Below are 21,702 nucleotides of genomic sequence, written 5' to 3' on the forward strand. Positions count from 1 at the left end.
GAAGGCACTGCCCGGGCCGAGGCCTGAGGCTGGACGAGGCAGGGAGCAGCAGGCTGCCGCTCAGAGGGGGAGGACTCATCTAGACAATGAGAACTGAGCACGACCGGCTGACACATGCTGGCGTCTCCTGTGAGACTGAATCATCAGCCCCAACGGTGGCGCCGCGAGGGCCCTGCCATCGCCTGCCCCGGTGCTGGGCCCGCTCTCCCTGGGCACTGCTGTCCCCTCAACACCATGACTGGCAGGAGGACGGGACACCGTTTCCTGCATCAGTGAGAAACTCCACATGTCTCAGGACCTGGTTCCCAAAGCATCTCCTGGCTGCAAAGCCTCGTTTCAAGATGGCAGAGTGGGAATGGAATTGATTGTGTGGCTGGTGTCCTGGGAGGCACCGGGTCTGGAGGCACAACGGTGGGCTCACCAGGACCACTCCCTACTCTTCCTCAGTAGCTGTCAGTAATCCTGAAGCCAGCGCCCCCGGGAGCCTTCCAAGAACACACACCTCTATTTGCTCAGAGGCTCAGAACCCAAGGTGGAGCTGCAGGAGCAGACACAGGGCTTTCTCGGGAAGACCCCCAGGGCCCAGCAGGTTCAACCCACTCGTGGCACAGACGGGGAACTGACAGGAAAGACCAAGAAGGAGGGGACCCCTCCACGGTCACACTGCTGGCCCATAGAGGAGCCAAGATCTACGCCCAGAGGGGCTGCGTGGCAGGCCGCAGAGGGGTAGTGGTTCTGAGCTACGCAGGCTCTAACCAGCTTCCTGAGCCAGCTCTAGGGGAAGGACGTAGCTGGCCTCACTGCCCTGCCCAAACCAGCTGGTCCCCACCTCACAGACGGGGACACGCACACACAGCCACCTCGGCCCTCCTCCACCCCCGCTCCGCTGCCGGTTGTCGAGAAGTCTCCTCTCACTGGGCGTCCAGCAGGCCCCTGGAGGGTCTCTGTATCACTTGCTCTTGCAGGGGCACGATGGCCCCCAAGGGAGTTTTCGGCACCACACACCACAGACGGCCTCCACTGCCGAAGGTCCGAGTCCGCTGCCCTCTTGGGCCTGGCCCCTAACAGCCTCTCGCCCTCTGCCCTCTGCCCTCTGCGGCTCTCACGCACACGCACTGCTTCCGGACACGCTCCCGCTTCCCAGCTGGGCCTTGCTCGTCCTCTCGGAAGGAGCCCTTCCCGCCCATCACGTGCATCCGAATCCCACCCAGTCTTCTCCCACTTCCAATTCCGCCTCATCCGACATGACTCTGAGCAGGCAGGACCTTGCACCCAACCCCACCTCCCGGGGACGAGTGTCCACACCACTGCCACTTCCCGAGCACCTGCTGCACGTTCGATCCCAGGAGCTTGACATGGGTTATCCTTGGTAAACCTCCCAAGGTCGGTTATGTGATTATTATCTCCATTTGACAGATGCAGAAACAGGCTCAGAAAAGTTAAGTCGCTCAAGGTTCGCAGAGGGAAGACAGGATTCAAACCCCGGGCAATGTGGTCAGAGAGCCTTATCCCCAAACATCATCATGTGCTCCAAGGATACCAGAGTCCTTCTCAGATAGTGTGAGGAGGACGTGACTTTGGCCTCGAGGAGCAAGCCCTTCTTGGAGGTCCTTGGGGGCTGGAGAGGGAGGTTCACTGGATTCTGCCAGTCTTGGCAAATGCTATTTGTACGGTGCTGTCAACACCCCCCTGTCCCCACACTCGGGCTAATGGCCAACACATGCTTCGTTCCAATATAGGAAAACATCCCCGGAGGAGCGCGGCGCTCATTAGCCGAGGCTCCACCCGTGAACAAAAGGTCAGCCCAGGAGACTGTCCGCTCTATCTCCAGACGCAAGCACTTAGGGCTTAATGATGTGTATATTTTCATATGTGGGCAGCTGACATTCCCCATGTAAACTGTTTGCGATTTCCCAATGTGGACAGACTCGGCTTTCAGGAAGCGCCGAGAGGGCACAGGCAAGACGCTCTGGAAGAAAGAGGTTCCAGGCTCTCCCCTTCCTTCCAAACAAGGGGCTGCCTAGGAGTGTGCCCATCCTGGCCATGCCAGGGTGGAGGCAGCCGTTTCTTGGGGGAAGCACCCCCATTTCTCCTCCAGGACAGGAGCAGGGGAAGGGCGCTCCCACAGCACCCCTGCCCCCACTGACCCGCCACGAAGGGACCTGCGTCAGCGGCGGGAAGCTGCGCACGGAGCTGCCAAGGCCTGGCCGTGGGCGAGAGCAGGGGTGGGAAGCAGGCTCTGGTTGTGGCCCCTGGGACAAGGGGCCGGCCTACGGTCACTGGCCCCTCTACGTGAGTTCTCCCACACGTTCTACTTCTGTTGCCCCGCAGACCAAGGCCCTCAGGTGGGGCCTGTCCCAGGTCACAGACGTGGAGACAGCCGCAGCGAGCTCTCCGGGGCCCGAGCGCTGTTCACTCCTGTCTCATCAGTGTCTGGCAGGTGCTCCCCATACTGCCCAGACAGGACAGCCAAACCCAGGCCGCCGGCCCCCCAACCTGTGCTCTCCGCTCGCTTTGCTAAAAGGAACGGATGCTCCGGGCATACAGCAGGTGTTCAAGACGTGTGCAGAGTAAATGTGTGTGCGCACGCACACTCAGCAGGAGAGGGTGGGGGAGCAAGGGGATCTGCCCAGGAGAAGCACCTGCATAGGTCATCGGGCCTCCCCCTGCCTTCATGACAACTGGCCAATCGAGGTTCCCTGGATGTCTTAGCTACAGCTGGTCGGAGTGCCTGTCTCAGGCAGAAACCGTGGGCTGGAGGCTTGGGGGTGGCCGTCCAGGGGAGAAGCATCCTGGTGCCAGGGGTTCCTCAGCCCAGATACAGCCGTGTCTCTCCCAGTTTCATTTCATCGGGTCCCCCACCCTTCCAGTAAATTCCTCCTTTGTTTGAGCAACTGGATTAAGTATCTGCCACTTGCCACCCAGAATCCAGACTAATTCACCATCTGTAATCAGGAGCTGGGCCAGGTGAGTAGGAGGACCCTCCGAAAGCTGCCCAAGCCACCCGGGGAAGGGGGGCCTCTCCCCGCCTCGATTTCCTCTCCCCTCTCCCAAGTTGCTGGTTCTGAGTTCCTCGACCTAAACTCAGCCCAGCTCACCCGACTCCAGGTACAAGAACTGGGGGAAGAAAGCAGGGCTGGCAAGAGGGGGAAGCGGGGGACCCGTTCCAACCCTAAATCCTGGCTGGAAACGAAACCTGCTGGTACAGTCCCGACTGGAAGACAAGGGGGAGCTCGCAGCAGCAGCAGCCGGGGGCTGATGTAAGGTCTGCCCGACAGGAAGACAAAGCTCCCTTCTTCCTCCTTTTCAATCAAAACCGTCAGTGCCCCGTGGGGAAGTCGCCGCCGTGCACCGTGTCCGTCTGGGGCAGTCACTCTGTCTGTACGCGCCAGGCAGCAGGCATGAGCCCCAAACAAGAACAGGACCAAAGGGAAAGGCAGGGCTTTGTCTTCTTGGTCACTGGGGAAAGTAAATCAGCCCAATGCTCACGAGCGACGTGCCATGTGGCCCCCACCCCTCCACTCAGGGCCTGACGCCTGTACCCTGCAGCTCTGCCGAAACAGCCCCAGCTCCTCCCGAGTGACGCGTGGGCAGCCTGGGGGTGTAGACTGCACGGCCAAGCACCACGCCAAACACATCTCCATTGGGCAGGGACACACGGCTGGACGGGCAGCTGGTGGCCGGAGGTCCTTGGGGCAGAAGCCAGAAAAGTGACAAGTCTCCCCTGCAGGAACTCACTGGCCTCTTTAAGTGCTAAGGGAAGGTGATGTCCACTGCTTCCCATCGGGGTGCGTACGGTCTCCAACAGAAGCGATTTACCCCGAAGAAGAAGAAGAAGCAGAAAGCTTTCGGGCCCTTTACCTACAGCCCTGGGAGCTATAGAGTGTTCTAGGTGGGAGGAGAAGCCACATTTCACTGGGAGGTATTTCCACACAAGCACTTCTAGTACATCGAGATCTCACATGAAAAGGACCTGAATCTCCAAGGCTCCAGCCCTTTGTTGTGATTTCTTTGCCTGTTCTCAGAAATACTCACTTGAGCACCTAATATTCTGTTCTTTTCTGTAAAGAGAACACTCCACAAGTTACTTAAGCTTCAGCCCCCACAAAACCTGGATCTGCCCTTGTCTCCAACAGCACTCAGTCTCAAAGGGGCCTCTCTCCAGAGGGACACCCAAGAGACCTCTCCTGCCTGACTGCCATCGAGCCTTTAGGAAGACGACCTGCACCTGTATCTGTCTGCAACGAACAGCCAAGACCACAGTCTGACGGGCTCGCCGGGATCTCTGGGGGTTCCTGGAGGAGCAGGTGAGGGAGGCCAACCCCTGACGCCGTGTGGGGGGCAGCCCCGGGGTCTCGGTAATGCCCACAATTCCATGTCAACACAGATACACACAACCACCTGGAGAACTCCTCAACTTTCTGGGCGGTGATCTCTTGCACCAGTTTGGGGGTGACGATGACCCTGCAAGGGGTGGGAGCTGTCTGCAGGCGGAGCGAACTGCTGTGGCCAATCAGAAAGCAGGGGGCCCACTGCCTCTCCAGCTGGGGTTGAGCCGATTCAGCCCGCCAGCCACACGGTTCCCCGAGTGTCCAGTCTGTGCTCAGGCCCTGAGGTCCACTCCCAGGACCTCACAGACCAACTCACTTGGCCAGTGGCGGGAGAGCGAGGCTTTGGGACTGAGGGTGGCTGAGTGTGGTGGCCTCCAGGAGGGAGAGCCAGAGAGGCCACACTGGACACAGTTGATTCCTGGCTGAGGTGAGGTTTGACCGAGGCCCCAGCACTGATGGGGACTTGTACACTGAGGTGTGTTCTGAGCAGACTCACGGCAAAGCAACACTTCCCCGGACAGATCTGAGATGGCAGGATTTGAGATGACTCTGAGGACCCCAAACACACCGCCGGCTCACACAGGTCATAGAGTGGGGGGCCCTGGGGCCAGGAAGTGCTGAGTGAGAGGGTGCCCGCCCGTTCCCACAGAGCTCCTGCTGACTGGCACCCTCGGTCACTGGTGTCACATTTCCTGGGCCGGCAAAGTGGAGAACACAGCCCTTGAGAAATAACCACAACCCTTCAAGAAGGGAAAAAAGCCGCTTGGGGCTTAAAGGATCTTGACCACATCTCTTTCACCGTTCGAGCGCCTTCACAGAAATGAGGAGGAAGGACTTAGAGAAATCAAGGCGTGAGAGGATGTTTTCAAACACTGGCAGAACTTAGCCAGAGGCCCCGAGGGCTGGGCAACTTTAATGAGAAAGAAAGGAAAATACACAAGCAACCCTGACCCAGACCTTGACTCTTTACGTCAAAAGCAAAAAACGATAATTAACAAAATGAAATGTGCCTGGAGTGGAGAGGGGGGCCAGCCGGGCTCTGTCAATTCGATAATCCCCGGTCACGACCCGTGGGCCCAACGTGCGTGATGAGCATGACGCGCTGTTTACACAGGCGGGAGCAGCTCTCGGGCCGGAGAAGGGTTTTTCCTGGCGAGTGGCTCGCATCCAGCCAGCTCTGCCCTGGGTCAGCGCCACTACATCCAGGTAGCTCTCTAGAGCGTGGGTCCCAAGGGCTGGGGTGCAGGATGCTCACGACGGGGAGTGTCCCTCATTCCTTGTGCGTGAGAGGGAGGGTGCGGCGAGCCAACTTTCCATCTTCCAGAACACCCTCCCATTCCACGGCTTCCAAACCGGCTCCACTGTGAAACTGTGTTGGAAACATCTTGGCCTTGGAAGATTTTTCTCTGGTGAGGATTTCATTCCGTGGGCTTGGGAGTGAAGGGGGCAGGGATCTCCTAAGATCTAGGGAATTTGACTGAAGCCCCCTGATGTCATTTCTCTGCCACATGGTGGGCCAGCCCAGCACTGGCCCCGAGACCAGCGTCACTGCCCACCCGGGGCAGAGTCTGGGGGTAGGGGTGTCCTCAGGAAGCTATGGCTGATTCTGTCGCTGGCCACTCTCAGGAGGGGAACTCTGGGCAGGAAATACTATACACACATGGGAATGGGGGTCAGAGCCAGAGCTGGCTCCACCAGCATCAAAGGAACATCCAACTTTCTGACCTGGAAGGTCCCGAGAAAGGAAGAGGGACCCAGCCAGGCAGGCTCGGTCCTGCTGTGAGGAGCCCCGGCCGCATGTCAATCTCAAGAACGCCAGGAGGAGCCAGAAAAAATCAGGCTTTGGGCAAAGAGAACGTTTTCCAGGAAAGGTTGGGGGAGGAAAAAATGTATGTCTGTGTGAAGGACAATCACACAGTCACTTGGAACGCCGTGTAGGGAGATTGTGACATGAGAAAATGCTAAGGACACAGTGAAAAGTGGAAGTCGATGCCCAGGTCCAGGGCTGGACGGGGCAGGAGAGACCGGCCAGCATGACCTTCCTCAGTTCAGCCCAGCTGTCCTCTCAGAGCTACTAGTCCATGAAGCACCTGGAGGCTGATTTGGGGGGTTTTTGCCTTTGATCACCTTTGGAGAAGACCACAGAGTGTTTGCACAGAGTAAGAGCTGCTCCTGGGACTGCAGGTTTTTCCATTGTTATAGGTGGTTCGCGTGGGAGGGACCTCTCGGACAGCGTCTGGCCAACCCACCTTTCCCTCCTCCCGTGGGAAAGCGAGGCCCAGGGAAAGGAGGCATGTGGCCGGGGGGACTGGGAAGAGGACAATCCTGGGTTCACTCCGGCTCTGACCCTAGCTGGGTGTTCTGGGGCAATTAATCTCTCTAAGGCCCCATTCCCATCATTGCAGCTGGCTGTCATGAGAACCGAGCTAAACATGGAACATGCAGTTCTAGGCACAGAGTAGTTGCTCAGTAAATGCTAGCTCTCTTCTGTCCTGCCCCAGGACGGCTCGTGAGCCCAAAGGGGCTTTATTTGTTTTGATTTCCTCTGCTGCTCCCAAAAATGGAAGAGGAAGAGGACCAGCCCTCCCCTCCCCTACTGCGGCTTGAGAAAACTCCATAAGACAGTCCCTTTCTCAAGTTTTCTTTCCAATCCTCTTCTACCCTGGAGGCTCCTCGCAGTGCTGTGGCAGGAAGTGGGGAGACCAGGGTGCATGGCTGGGCTGGCCCGGTGGCCCTTCCAGTCCTTCTCAGGGGGGGCTCAAGCAGAGGGGCTCACTGACAACAGGGTGCAGAGGCTGTTCTGGCTGCTGGGAGACAGACGAGAACCAAGCCATCTTAGCAGAGCTGAAATGTGGGTCCAGTGGCTGGGAGCCCAACCCTCACAGAGGACGGGGCAGGCCCTTGGAACAGAGACATTTGCCTACACCATGCATGTTCTGTGCCCTAGGTTACCCTGGAGACCAAGGTGTGGCCAGATGGTTCGTGGGACTCCACGTCAGCTCCCCCAAGGCCATGGGCCCCAGGAAGAAAAATCGGGGGACAAGCCTGTCTCCTAGTCCAGTGCTCTTGGCTCTAGGTCACACTGTCTTCCAACAAGCCAGCATTTCTAAAGTCATCGTAGCTGGGAAGTAGATAGTTAGCCCAGCCTTTTCCAAAGATGACGAGGTGCTCTGGGAGTACAGTTAAATAATATTGAATCGCTCAGTGAAAAAGGTAGTCTCTTTTAAATTCTTCAAGCCTCCCAGCCTCAAGAAGAAAGTCTCAGTGTGGTGCCACCATCTCGCTAAGGCTCTCTGATACTCGTAACCTCCCTCCCAACAGAGAAAGGAGGCTTCAGGCTCAGCCTTAGGCGGGTAACAGAGCATCCGGCTAGAACTCAGTGTCGGTCTCTCCAGTCAGCTTCAGGTTTGACAAAGCAGTGCTGGTTTTCCAGATGTGTTCCTGATACCAAGTTTCCTCTCACACTCATTTTATTTTCAGTTAAAAGGTGGGTTGATTTAAAGAAAAATGTTGTACAAATCACTGTAAGGGTGATTATGAAATTATAGCAAAAACTACGAAGGTGCTTTGAGAATGACAGATGTCCGTGAGCCCAGGTGAACATCGCTGTTATCATCCCCGTATTCAGATGGGCAAACTGAGGTCCCAGGGATGCCCAGCAGGAGAGTGTCAGGACCGGGGTTCCGAGGACAAGGACTGAAGCTGCCGACTGCCCCTGAGGCCAGGGCACCGTCCCCCGCCGAGGAGCCGGCCAGCTCGGGCTAGCTCAGACTCCCACGCTGCTGCTGGGTGAGGAAGGGGAGTAATTATTGTTTCCTTTCATTCAATCTCTACTCTTTAAAAAGTGGATGTTTTCCGGAGAGCCAAACAAGCACTAGGAATAGATTTCTTTTGTGCAGGAACTTGGGCTGGTGGGTAGTTCCCCCCTTAACAAGAACAAACTTCCCTGCCTTACCCGATCATTGTCACAGAAACAAAGAGGCCTGTGGCCAGAGAACAATACTCTGCCAGCGGCCCTCCAGCAAGAAATGCTCACCAAGGGCTGCCTGCCGGGGCATTCCCAGCATCCCACACGGAACATGGGCTTTGTGTCAGAAGCCTGCCCCAACACACGTGTCCACCTCATTGTCAGAAGAAGCCCTCGCAGGCCCTTCGGCAGCACCCTCCGCCAGGCCTGAGCTCCCCCGGACCCCACTGGTACCACCTGCCAGGCCACAGTGATTGCAAAGGCGCAGCTCAAAGCTGGAGACCTGGCGCAGCTGCTCACGGGCCTAAGTAAACCAAACCCCAGCAGGGTATCAGCTAACATCACTGCCAAAGCAGGGTACTCAGGGGCTCCACGTAATTGCCCCCACCATTCTAAACCAGCCTCTTGCCTTCCCTGACCTCGGCTGCCTGGTCTGTGAAGTGGGTACACTAACACCCATCCTGAGGAGTTGCTGGGAAGACCCAAGAGCAGGTGTGTAGGGTGGCACTGCAGTACTGGACATTGATGGCCTAAGAATACTGTCATGTTGAGTAGGAGAGGTGCTGGAACATTCCTGAAGGAGCAGCTCTGGCCCAACTGTTTCCAACAGACAACTGGGCTATGGTTCTCCAGGGAAAGACATATTCACGGGCCTGATGTGCACTGTGGTTTGTTTACTTTGTCCCCATATACACCCTGTCCCCCCAAACCGAGGCCTTCTTATGGGGACAGGTAAGACAAAGTAAAAACAAGTCATCTAAAAGCAAATCACAAAAATTGATCTGAATTTCATAAAAATTTAAAATCTTAATGCTTCAAAGGATACCACCAAGAGAGTAAAAAGACAACCCACAGATGGAAGAAAATATTTTAAAATAATTTATCTGATAAGGAACTCATATCCAGAACATACAAAGAACTCTTAAAATTCAACATTAAAAAGATAAACAATCCGATTTATTTAAAATTTTTTTTTCTTTTATTGATTTTAGAGAGAGAGGAAGGGACAGGGAGAGAGAGAGAGAGAGAGAAACAGCGATGAGAGAGAACAATTGGCCGCCTCCTGCATGCCCCCCACTTGGGATTTGGCCCACAACCCAGGCATGTGCCCTGACCGGGAATCAAACGGGTGACCTCTTGGTGTACAGGTCGATGCTCAACCACTGAGCCACAAACAATCCAATTTAAAAATGGGCAAACGATTTCAACAGACATTTCTCCAAAGAAGATACCAAATGGCTGATAAGCACATGAAAAGGTGCTCAACATCATTGGTCATTAGGGACGTGCAAAGCAAACCCACAATGGGTTACCACTTCACACACCACCGGGATGAATAAAACAAAGAAGACAGAAAATGCCAAGTAGTGAAGAGGATGTCGAGAAATAGGACCCTTCATACACAGTTGGTGGAAGCGTCAAATGGAGCAGCCACTTTAAAAAGAGTCTAGCAGGTCCCCAAATGATTAAACATCAAGTTACCGCATGACCCTGAATTCCACTCCTAAGTATATCCCCAAAAGAAATGAAAACATATGTACATGCAAAAACCTGTACATGAATGTTCATAGCAGCATTACTCATAATAGCCAAAAAGTGGAAAGAACGCAAGCATCCGTCAGCTGATGAGAAGGTAAATAAAATGAGGTCTGTCTGTACAAGGGAATATTCCTCAGCCACATAAAGGAAGGCAGTACCGAAACAGCGACAGCATGCGCGGACCCCGAAGACACGCTAAGTGAAAGAAGTCAGTCACCAAAGCCCGCACATTGTTCGGTTCTATTTATATGAAATATCCAGAATAGGCAAATCCACAGAAACAGAAAGCAGGTTAGCGGTTGCCAGGGGCTGGGGGGAAAAGGAAGTAGAGGGTGGCTGCTCATGGGTAGAGTTTCTATTGGGGGTGAGAAAATGTCCTGGAATCAGATCATGGTGAGAGATGTACAACTCTGAGTATTTTAAAAACCACTGAACTGTACCCTTTAAAAGGGTGAATTTTGTGGTATGTGAATTATATTTCCATGAAGCTAGCATTTTAAAAAGAAAGTCTGCGGTGATGAGTGATAATACTGTTTTCAGGATCACTTATTATTTTTATCAGTGTTTCCCAGCTCAGAGCAACCCTGCCCCTGAACACCTGTCACCTGCATCACTCCTGCTTTGCAGGTACCTGGAGGGTGAGCTGTCCAGGTCTCTACAGCGCCCAGCACACGTCTGCTTCCATTAGGGGGCCACCGGGCAGCTTCTCCACGCAGACAAGCCTGAGCATCTCTATAAGACGTGCCATGCTCATAGATGTCTCGCCTGCCCACAGACACTGGCAGCTGGGGCTGGGGAGGGGAACAGAGGGAGGAAGCAATGCTCCATAATCCCTCCTGAGTCTCCCAGCCGCCATAGCCAGTGGACTGGGAGAGGACACGCCGTGTCACGCTGGGCCAAGCCTGGTGAGGCTGGTGTGCCTCCATCACCCTTCTCTTCCCCTCTGGGGAACAAGCAGCAACATCTTCGAGATGGTGGAGCCACAGAAACGGCCAGGACCCCCGGTCTTCGCCCAGGAGAGTCGAAGACACATTCAGATGGTGCATGAGAAAGAACTAGCCACTGTGTAAAGCCCCTGAGATTTGGGCTCATTTGTTGCGGCTGCTGTATTAATCACCCTGATTAAGGAATTGCCTGTTAATGAGTCCGTTCTCTCTGGCCAGCCCTCCGTAGCTGGGGGCCCTCTGGACCCCTCCTTGGCCTCACAACCCCACAGCTCGAGTTCATGTCTGAAGGATTTCCTCAGTCAACAGCCTAGTTTGAAAGCACAAAGGAGGGGAACAACAGGTGACAGGCACCACTGAGCGAGCATCTAATATGCACCAGCTCCTGGGCCCTGTTCTTGCTGGTATTTATGACCGCCACCACTGTCCTGCCCACTCCACAGGTGAGCAATCTGCGTCACCGAGAGGCTAAGTAACTTTCCCAAGGGCACACAGCTAAGGAGCCAAGTCTGGCTTCCAGCCCAGGTCTAGCTGGTGCTAAAACTCACCTTCTCCTGGCCCCCTGCCTTCGTGTTAGCTCCCCAACGGCTTTCAGCCCATCCCCAAGCCCCCCGGGCTGCGTCCCCTGACGGCCCCAGAGCAAAGCTGGCCGTGTAGGGCAACTGATGCAGGACCCGGGGCAGGCCCAAGGAGCAGACTTGGTGGGTCTGAAGAGCACCATCAAGCAGGGTGGAGCTTCAGCTCTGGGCTCAGGCTTTGACTTGGAGCAGGAACTTTCCAGCCAGACTCCCAGCAAACAAGTCAGACACTGGGGGACACAAGCTGGCCAGGTGGCAGCTCCCCCGAAAGAGACATGAGGCAAGAGAGGTGAGGGGCCCATGGGGGGCCTTCCAGGGCCCCCCAATGCCTTCATCCACCCAGCAGGGGATGAATGAGAGCACGCATCTAGCACTGCTGGGGCAGGGACACTCAGGGTGCAGATGCCATCATCTCTGCCCAAAGAGCTCAAACCCCGCCGCCTACAGCAAGGACCCTCTCCTACACCTCCGTCCTTCCTGGGCACCTGCACTCACGCAGCACTATCCCCATGGCTTGGGCCACTCCCACAGCTCCTGCCAATGGTCCCTGGGTGGTTTCCTCCCTCCAGTCTCCCCTCCCCTTTCTCCTCCGTGTGGTCAGAGGGATCCTCCTAACTGTAAATGGCTTGCAGAGCTCCAGTGGCTCCCACTGCTCCTGGGATGGTGTCAGAGTCCCCAACATGGTTTCCAGGCCCTGCTGCCCAGAGGGCCCAGTCCTTCTACCTTCCACTCCTACAACACTGACCAGCCTGCACCCTACCCACCGCTACAGCAGGGTTTCTTGGCCTCGGCACTACTGACCTTTGGAGCCAGATCATTCTCTGCTGGGGCCACCCTGGGCATGTAGGGTGTTCAGCAGCATCCCTGGCCCGCATCCATTAAATGTGAATAGCACGTCCTCCTCAGTGTGTCAGTCAAAAGTATCCCCAGACACTGCCAAACAGCAAGGGCCGGGTGGGGTGTCCTCGGGGGAGAGCTCCAACTGTCCTACGAATGGCCCTTCTCCTTTCCTTCCATTTGTACCTGGCTTCCTCCTCGTCTTAAGATTTGATCCAGCCCATCACCTCCCAGATGCCTCCCGCTCGCCCCACAGGCTGGTCTAGGGACGGCTTCTCACAAGCCCCCTCCCCACCGCCCCGTGCACAGTTCTGCTGCTGCTCCGGTCACACAGATCTGTGGGTATGCTGTCGCCCCCTCTGCAAGAAGGGCTCCTCTGAACCCCCACTAAGCATGCAAGCGCTGACCGCACGGACCTGAGGAAACACAACAGAGCATTGCTCTCAGAAGCCAGCCAGGTGGGAGCCATGGCTGCTGACCGGAGGCAGGAGGCTGTCAGCCAGAGGCGGTGGGCTGGGCAAGAGCAGAGAGATGGAATAGGGGCCACACCTGCCGGAGGAAAGGCCCCGTAGGAACAGCCTGAACAAAGGCCACAAGGTGTCGATGTCAAGATGAGACTGGGAAATGGCATGGCTGGAGCCCAGGGTGGGGCTACGGGAGAGGTCCCAGGAGAAAGGATGTTGGAGCAGAAGGTGGCGAGGTGGTGAAGATCCTTGGATTTGTTCGCAGCCAAAAGTATTCAGTAGGATGTGAAGTTTGAAGAAGAGGAAAGGTGTTATGGTCGGATAAGTTTGGGAAATACTTTGTTAGCAGTTAAACAGGTTTCTTCATTGCACGACTTCTCAGAGCCTTTAATATGCTCACATGCAGGGTGAATCTTTATAAGGGGCAGAGGTACATATGGTGTTGCCCACATGTAACTGAGCACAGAGATGTTTTTTCCTCAGAGCCTCTCAAATGACCAGTTCATGCCCTATGGTCTATGCCTGGAGCTGAGACACCTGAGCGGCATCTTGAGAGGGCCCAAGGGAAGGACAATCTGGGCTCGGGGATAATGTCTCTGGGGGCTGTCCCAAGGCCTCAGACAATGCTGGGCCTTGGTCAGGAGCTTGGCCCGCGCTCCCAGCACCTGGGGCGTCTGCAGACTGAGAAGGAAAACAGGCTCCCGAGAGCAGCCACAGGAAGGGCTGGGAAGGCAGTGCAAAATTTATTGTAGGAAAACAGTCGACCCACGGGACCACTTTGACCACCTCCCCAGGCCCCTGGGCCACAGCATACGGTGTGGTTTGAATTTAAAAACTGAGGAGCACTTAAGGAAAAATGTTGGCGGGCTCCGAGGCACTTGTAAACCTGTCTGGGCGACGGGGAAGCTGCCCCCCCCCCCCCCGGGAGACGGAGGCAGCAGAGCAGGGTCAGGAGGTCCGGCGGGCCCAGATGGGAGTCCGCGAGCAGACTGCGGACCAGGTGACGCGGGTGGAGGGCAGCGGCCCGCCGTCCTCGGGTCGGCAGAAGGAGCCGGCGAGGCCGGGAAGGACCACTCGTCTTCACCGGGATCAGGCCGGCAGGCACATGGGGCGGGCACGTGGCAGCGAGGGGCCAGGACAGGAAAGCTCCTGGGTCACCCCAACCTGGGCTCAATCCTGGCTGTGACCTGGGACAGCGACAGCCCCTCCGGAGCCTCCCTGACCCACCTGTAAGGTGGAGCCAACAGAACCACGTCACGCGGTGGCAGCAAGGACTAAGTGAGGCGGTGCCGCACACAAGGGGTCCTCGGTACAGGAGCGGGCCGCCCCGACGGCACAGCGGAGCCACTGTGCAAACTGCCTTCGCGAGGGCAGCCACAGGTGCCACTAGCTGCGCCCTGCGGTAGGTTCCTCCCTCCCAGACCGACAGCGCTGTGTCTCCCACCTCCTGCAGGCTGGGACCATCACAGGGAACATCTGGCTGCTCAGCCAGGGAGCTGTCGTTCTCCTGGCCCCTGGGGTGAAGGAGCTACTGTGGGTTGACCCCCCCGTGTCGCCTGGATGCCTTCACAAGGGGCCGCAAGCTTTCAGCAGCCCAGCTGTTGCTGGAGGAGCTGCACGTGACCTGGATGCTTCTGTCCACAGTCCCACCTGTCTCCTAGGCGCAAGTCCACCTGGGTCACTGCAGCACCCGGGTCAGTGCCTCCGCCTCAGTGCCATCGCCAGTGGACACAGGCCACAGGGGTCAGCGCCCCCAAGCGGCAGGCAGTCAGGGCCTTTTGAATCAAGCTAGGTAAGGATCAGCTGATTAATCCTCTCAGGTGGGTCAGGGGCTGCCTTTCTTCAGGGGTAAATGTCACATCCTGGGAGTCACTGTGTCTCACTGGCAACACGCATCTATCCCTGCTCAACAGCGTCTTCCACCTTCTGCTTCTCACTGTCTGGCTCTCGTCCCGTGAATCCCGTCATTCCCTCAGCGTGGGCTTGAGGGGACAGAGCCTATGACTGTCGTTTGCAGAGACCCTCTGAGAGTCTGGTCAAGCCTCACCCACTTTACAGCAAAGAACACTGAGGCCTGGGCAGAGGAAGACCAGGGTCTCACGGTAAATCAGGAGTGGGCACGTTCCCTGACCTATGTGCCTGTGTGTTGCCGCCCCTGCCACGTGTGTGGATGGACGGACAGCCAGGACCCCTTCACAAGGCTACAGTGACTAATCCGTGAGCAGCTGGGACATGAGGAGCACGCTCCCAGGGGGCTGGTGCCCACAGAGCACAGGTCCTGGGGAGGACGAAGCCACCGCTGGCCCACAGCTGTTTGCATGCAGGTATCACCCCAGGCTCTCAAGGCCTCCAAGAGGGAGGTCTGGTGGCGAGGCCACTTCTAGAAAGGGAAACCGAGGCCCAGCGAGGCAACATGACTGCGTGGGTAGAAGAGCTGGGTGGGAAAGAGGCCCCAGGCCAGGTTCTCTCACAGGGACGGAGAACACATCTACCTGTCAAGTTGGGAGTAAGAAGACACAAGTTCCAGGGAACCAGGGCTGCCAGGACCCTGGGGGATGTGGGGCGAGGGACCCTGCCTCTCTCCCGTTAGCCGCGAGGGGGCGCTCCCGTGGGGTCAGGGTGGCCCCGCACCCTCAGACTGCAGAACCTGCTTCAGAAGAGCCTGCATTCTGTTCCACGTTCAGCTGACACCGCCTCCGCCAACTCGGGTTCAGCACCCCCTTTCCCTCTCGTCACCCCCAAACGCTGCCCACCACACCAACCCCACAAGGTCCCCTGCTGGCCTGGCCTGCACCACTGTGTTGGCGCTGCCAGGTGTGGGCCCTCTTAGGGGAAGGATGAGGATTCTGGACTTCTGGACACTGCCCCCCACACGGCCTGGCCCCGACCGGGGTGCCCATATTCCCGGATTGGTCCTCCCATTCCGCCTTGTGGCGTTTGAATGGTCTCTTACCTTTGGGGTGAGGTACTTGGTCATAATTTCCTTCCCTTTTTCTCCCAGTTTTTCATCTGGAGTAACTTCATATTCTGCCTAAAACAGGAGAAAAAAAAGAACACTAAGAGATTTGCTCATGAGCTTCTATAATTACAGAACCATCGAGGCCCCTGGAGAAGACGCCCTGGAGGTCGCCTGACCAACCCGACCGGGCAGGGAGCTGAGGCCCAGAGAAGGGCGGAGACCTGACAGCCGCCAGCCTCACCGTGGCCTCGTGCTTAGGACAGCAGCATTCCTTCCGGTGCGCGCAGAACCCCTGGGAGCAGACTGGTGCTCGGGCCCCACCCCACCCCACCCAAGTCAGACCTTCTGGCGACGAGGGCTGGGCATCCAGGCAGCTGAGGTTGAGATGCCAGGAAGCTGGGGCTGAGAACCACCAACAGAGATAAATCGAAGGAAGTCACTGGAAAATAACAAGCCACCAAACTGGAAGGCCCATCCCGAGAGGCTGCCTTAGGTCACTCAGACCTTACAAGCAGTGTGACCTTAGAGAATGTCTTTGACTTCTGTAAAATGCACATGGAAAAAGCACTGGCTTTATAGGGTGATGTGCAGCTAGCACGCGATAGAGCTCTTAGCCCAGGTCTGGGCACATGATAAATACTCAATTAACAGTTGCCGTCATGATTACCATTGTTATTATTACACCTTGAGAGAGAAAATAATAATATAGATGCCTTACTTTTTGCCATTTTTCAGCTTATAAAGTGAACGCACAAGAGATTTTTCAGATGCTCTTATCTGAACCTCAAAAGGTCCCAGGTAGTGATGTGGGGGGGCAGAGGCTCCATCACACACCCTTCATTCACATGTGAGGAGCAGAGGGAGGGTGTTCAGTGGAGTTGCCCTGGGTCCTTCAGGGAAGGTGGCGGGGCTGGGACTCGGACCTTCAAGTCCAGAGCTTTCTCAAAACACCAAGGAATTTATTTAATTTAATTTATTAAAAATCCTCACCTGAGGATATTTTTTCATTTATTTTCAGACAGAGTGGGAGTGAGGGAGGAGGAGAGGGAGGGAGGGAGAGAGAGAGAGAAACATCGATGTGAGAGAGACACATTGACTGGCTGCCTCCCACAGGACCCGACCAGGGCCAGGAACTGAACCACAACCAAGGCACGGGCCCTTGACCAGAATCAAACCCAAGACTCTTTGGTCTGCAGGCCGATGCTCCAGCCGCTAGGCCAAACCGGCCAGGGCAACACCAAGAAATTTAGATCTCCAGATCACAGACCAAGCCAGTGGGTCTGGGCTCTAAAGAAGGAAGGGGGTGGGGGGGCTCTGAAAGGTGGGCCTTTTTATTTTTCTTGATCCAAGAGGGGGCTCCCTCACTGACACCTGATGCACTTGCACGTGGATAAAGGACCTGGAGTTAACGAGAAGCCTGGGTAAGCGTGCCTTTCTCATTTAGACAAGGGAACTAACTACATTGTTTATAACCATTTCAACACCTACCACTCGAGGGTTTGTCAGTCTCGGCCCAACAGTCTAGTTATTCAGAGGAGACAGAGCATGAGATCAGCTCAGGCTGACGGCCCTGTCTCCCCGGCTGTGGAGCCCTAGGCCTTCTAGCGCAGTTCAAGCCAACTTCTCAACCCCGCGTCTAGGGGCCAGTCTCTGCCCGGCCCTCCTGGAAGAGGGCAGTGCAGCTGGAACGCCCCCGGGGCAGCCGGGCACATTCCCAGCTGGTCGTGGCCGCGCCAGCGCACATCCTCCCGACCTCCCTGGGCCAGCGGCCCCTGCGCCTCTCTCCAGAGGCCGATGCCTCCTCGCCATTCGGATGAGCCTGTGGAACTGATCAGTTCTTGATGATTTGATTTGATTCATGTATCTTGAGACCATTTAGGGAGAGAAGGTAGCTCTTTCTTCTGGACTTTTCCCTGTTATTTTCTCCTTCTATGCTCCCCAACAATCCCCCCAAATTGATACATGTGAGCACACACCTCCAATATGGAGTAGGTTATAGACCCACCGAGCCAGGTGGGCATTATAGTTCCCAATTCACAGATGAAGAAACTGAGGCTCCCAGAGACCACACACAACCAGTCCGAATACGACGGAGCCAGCAAGCGACAGGGCTGGGAGCTGAGTGAGGAGCACAGCTGACCACCCCTGTCCAGAGTGAGGAGAGAAGCACCCAGTGTCCGCCGCCCTGACACCCCACCTAGTGGTCTGGCACCATGGGAACTTACCCAGACTGCTTTGCAAGGCCCAGACCACCTTTTGGGGTAACTCAATTTAATGCAGAACCCTGGGTTTGCACTGTCTCAAAATACATCTGTGAAGGCGGCTGTATTTAACCAAACGGAGGCCTACGACTCACTAATCAGCCTCAATAACCAGCTGAAAATATTATTGCTCTAGGTACTAAAACCCACGTTAAAACAAAATAACATCACTCTCAGGTCAGCTGTCTCCCAGCAGAGGCCTGGCCGGGCGGCTGGGCGCCACAGTCCCACAGGGAGGCAGCCAGGAGCACGCGGGGACAGGCTTCCCAGCCGGGGATCAAAGGGCCTTTCTGTGAGAGTCCACGTCAGGTCACCACCCCTGAACGGCATTTGTGTGGGAGGCAGCAAACCAGCAGACGGCTTCCAGCCGGGCTCTCCACGCTGATTAAGTCACCTGGAGCGGCGGGCCCTGTCTCCACAGGGACCCCCGAGAGCGGTGCACGGGGGTCATGCCCTGAGAGGCCACCTGCAGAGAGAAGGCACCATGGCAGCCCAGCTGGGTGGGCAGAGTTCAGGCAGGTCACACTGCCCGAGGCGGGGACCACCCGGAAACCCACCGCTGAGGGAACGCCTTTGCCCAGGTGGCAGCAAAGGCTGCTGGCATCGGCTCAGACCAGGAAACATAAGCGGCAAAGAAGAGGTTGAGTCACACCTAGAGTGCGACATTAGATCTGGCTGGGGGGATGGCAGCCACACAATGGCTTCAATGACAAGAGAGGTAAACCGCATACAAGGCGTGCCGTGACCCCTGCCTGTCAGAGAGCCCCCTCCTACCAGCAAGGGTGGTGGGACACGTCCCTGCCCCCACTTGGGGGACACGTGCCGTCCTCTCTGCTGGAATGCCCACTCGAAACTTTCTGCTGCCCAGAGCTCAACCCTAACAGCCAGAGTACCAAGAGCACCTAGGCCGATCCACTCGGAGGGCACTTCCCTGCCCCAGATACGTCCCAGGTGCCCACTGATGGAGGCACCATTTCATGAGCCTGAGCTCTGCACTGTGATTTATGCCAAACACAGGAATAACTTTGGGGAGAGGATGCTGCACCAGCGCAGAGAGTAAATGCCACACTGAGTTTAAGGCAAAAGGAATTATTCACGTATCTGCGGCTGCCAGAGTATGAACGCCTGCGCACCCTCGTTCACACCCCTAATGTCATCCTCGTGGCTGCTCTCATTGCACCGTCGATGCCAGAGCATGCTGGCGAACACGTCCTCTCTCAGCACACGCTTCCCACGTGATTTTTAAGAGCACGAAGCTGGCAAGCTGGTAGAAGGGGACCTGCCATGCCTTCAAAGAAACTGGTTGACAGCAGAGAGTGAGCTGAATCCCTCTCAGCCTGGCAGTAGCTTTAGCTGCCGCCTCTTTCTCCCGGGAGACCTTCCTGCCCCGACAGAGGATGAAGTCAGAGATGCTATGAGGTCTTGCCACCTCCGGCCTCTGTAATTATCAGTGTGGTCAGCTCTTCCACAGTCCTCGCAGCGGGACAAGTGACTGCCTGGCGGGCAGCTGCTCACTGTGGCCCTTTCCGGAGAAACGCCCCGCCTCCACCCACACTGGCCTTGGTGTCTTGCCTGTGCTGACCGTGTGGGCCGGGCAGGGTCTCCCTCTGCCCCTCCGGAGACATCTCCACCCTGCTGTGAGAGTGAGGGGTAATTATCAACTGGCTCATTCCCCGTGTGGGCGCCATGGGTTCCTGCACCCCCCCTTGAAGACCTAGCGCTGTCTGAGCAGACAGACTGTTCTCTGATCTCCGGCTGAGATCTGAGGGGCCCACTTGGGTCGGCCAGGAAGGGGTTCACTGGCAACAGATGGTACAGGACCAAAGAAGGACGGGAGAAAGGAGCGGACTGCTGGCCACGCTGTGGTGTAGACTGAGTGGTAGGTGGGGCCCCCAGGTGACCCCAGACCTACGGACAGGACCCTAGCCACCAGCTTTTGAGACCTGTCCTGGCTGGGGCAAAAGCTAAAAAGAGGGAGGGAGGAAAGAGGTGTGCACCTCTCTTTTGGGTGGAGGTGACGAATTCCCAGAAGCTGTCAGGGACTATGCTCTCACCCCCTGCCCCCTCGTCCTCCTGAGATCCTCAGCCTGAGCGGCCCGCCTGGCCCTCCCCCTGCCCCCTCGTCCTCCTGACAGCCTCAGCCTGAGCGGCCCTCCTGGCCCTCCCGCTGCCCAGCTGCCCGGCCCCTCCTCCAGCCCCCAGCAGCATCCTCTGACCTCCACCAAGGCTCCTGAAGCCACCACGCAGAGGTCTTGACCCTCCCTCTTACTCTTTTGGTTCTCAGAGAAAAGAATCCCACCCTAATCTGGTTCAGGCAAAACTGGAATCTCTTGGCTCCTGGAATCCAAGGATGGGCTCTACAGCCAAACTGTATGGAGAGCGGGGATGCAGCTGGGCACAGGGCACCAGGAACTAGCACGAGGGCACCTCTGGGCCCACTCTCATCCCCGCGTGTGCGCACGCGCGTGTGCGTGGGTTGGCCTCACTCCTCAGCGCGGGCTGGTTGCTCCAGTGGCAGGAAGCGTGGCGGTCAGCAGCTCCAGGGGTTTTATTTGAGGCCTTCTCTACCAGAAAAGGTTCCCCTCGTCTGTAAAACCCAGAGAAAGGTCACGGGCTCCTCCCTGCTCCAATCAACTGTGCTCGGGGGTGACATCACCAGGCACATGGCAGCTTCTAGGAGAGCCGTGCTGTTTGGAAGCATGGCTGGGGACCCAGAGAACCCATGTTATAAATGGTACTTTCCCAAGATCACCCTGCGCCCAGGGGCTGGCCTCACCGACTGTTCACAGGATCCCACGTCCGTCTCAAGGAAGCTTCCCTTCCTCCACCCTCCCTCTTTTGGGAGGTCACGGCAGTGACAGAAGACGACAAAGACTGGGTACCTGTCTCTTCTCCACAAAAGAAGCAGCAGAGTACTTGGTTCCCCAGGGGAGACCTAGCAAACCATTCTACAGCACAACCTCAGGGTGACCAGGCGTGTTCAAAGCCCAGTGAGAGCCCACTAATCTCTAGTTCTTCTCTACAGTTCTGGGCTAATGAACGGCGTGGGTGCCTGTTAGCATTTCCCACTCCGAGGTTTCACTAGCTGTGACCTCGTGTCAGCGCCAGTCTCCATTACTGAACATTCAGACTTGAGTAAGCCCTGCTCGTGCTCATCATGCTCGGGAGCAGTCCCCTTTCACACCGAGTAAGGCTGACCCGCGCAACTATCACGATGTCCGAGGCACGGCAGCATGGGACCTCTGGGACTAGGTTAGAAGGCATTGCAGCTTCGCCCGTGTTCTCGAGTCCCTCACTCTGGGGACAGCCAGCCATGGCATGAGGACACTCAGGCAGTCCCAGGGAGAGGTGCACACCAGAAACACCAAGGCCTCACCAGCCGTCGGCCACGCGCATGAGCTTGGAAACACACGAGCCTGCAGACGCCTGCAGCCCCGGCCGACAGACCTTGATATAACCCGAGAGACCCTGAGCCAGGAGCACCTCGGTAAACCATGTCCAAATCTCAGCCCACACAACTGTGACATAATAAGTGGTGTTTCAAGCTGCTAAGTTTTGAGGTAATTTCTTACACAACAAATAACAAAGACTTAACAGGCATCGGAACTCATAGCTAGTACGAGCTGATGCCTTCACTGCAAATGTTCTTTATGTATTTTTCAACCGCTCATTGACCAGAGAGCAAGCTCCAGGAGGGCAGGGACACGCTCCTGCTCGTGTGTAGCCTCCGAAAAGTATGTGCTGAGTGAGTCTGGCTGAGGATCTGCCAAACCTCCGCACCCCAAAGAGAAGAGACCCAAGTGTGGGCACAGGAGGGTTTCA

At 56.5% G+C, this 21,702-nt stretch overlaps 1 protein-coding gene across 3 annotated transcripts in view; it reads right to left on the reverse strand.

Moving 5' to 3' along the window:
- The window catches only part of GRK5 (G protein-coupled receptor kinase 5), a 200,768-nt gene that overhangs the window by 32,200 nt on the left and 146,866 nt on the right, over positions 1-21,702 (reverse strand). For all 3 annotated transcript variants that reach the window (XM_036264784.1, XM_036264783.1, XM_036264781.1), the window contains exon 4: positions 15,614-15,691. In XM_036264784.1, the coding sequence (XP_036120677.1) occupies positions 15,614-15,637 (24 nt within the window). In that variant the 5' untranslated portion in view covers positions 15,638-15,691. The remainder of the gene's footprint in view (positions 1-15,613; positions 15,692-21,702) is intronic.

Source organism: Molossus molossus, unplaced genomic scaffold, assembly GCF_014108415.1.
Source record: "Molossus molossus isolate mMolMol1 unplaced genomic scaffold, mMolMol1.p scaffold_m16_p_17, whole genome shotgun sequence".
NCBI lineage: Eukaryota > Metazoa > Chordata > Mammalia > Chiroptera > Molossidae > Molossus > Molossus molossus.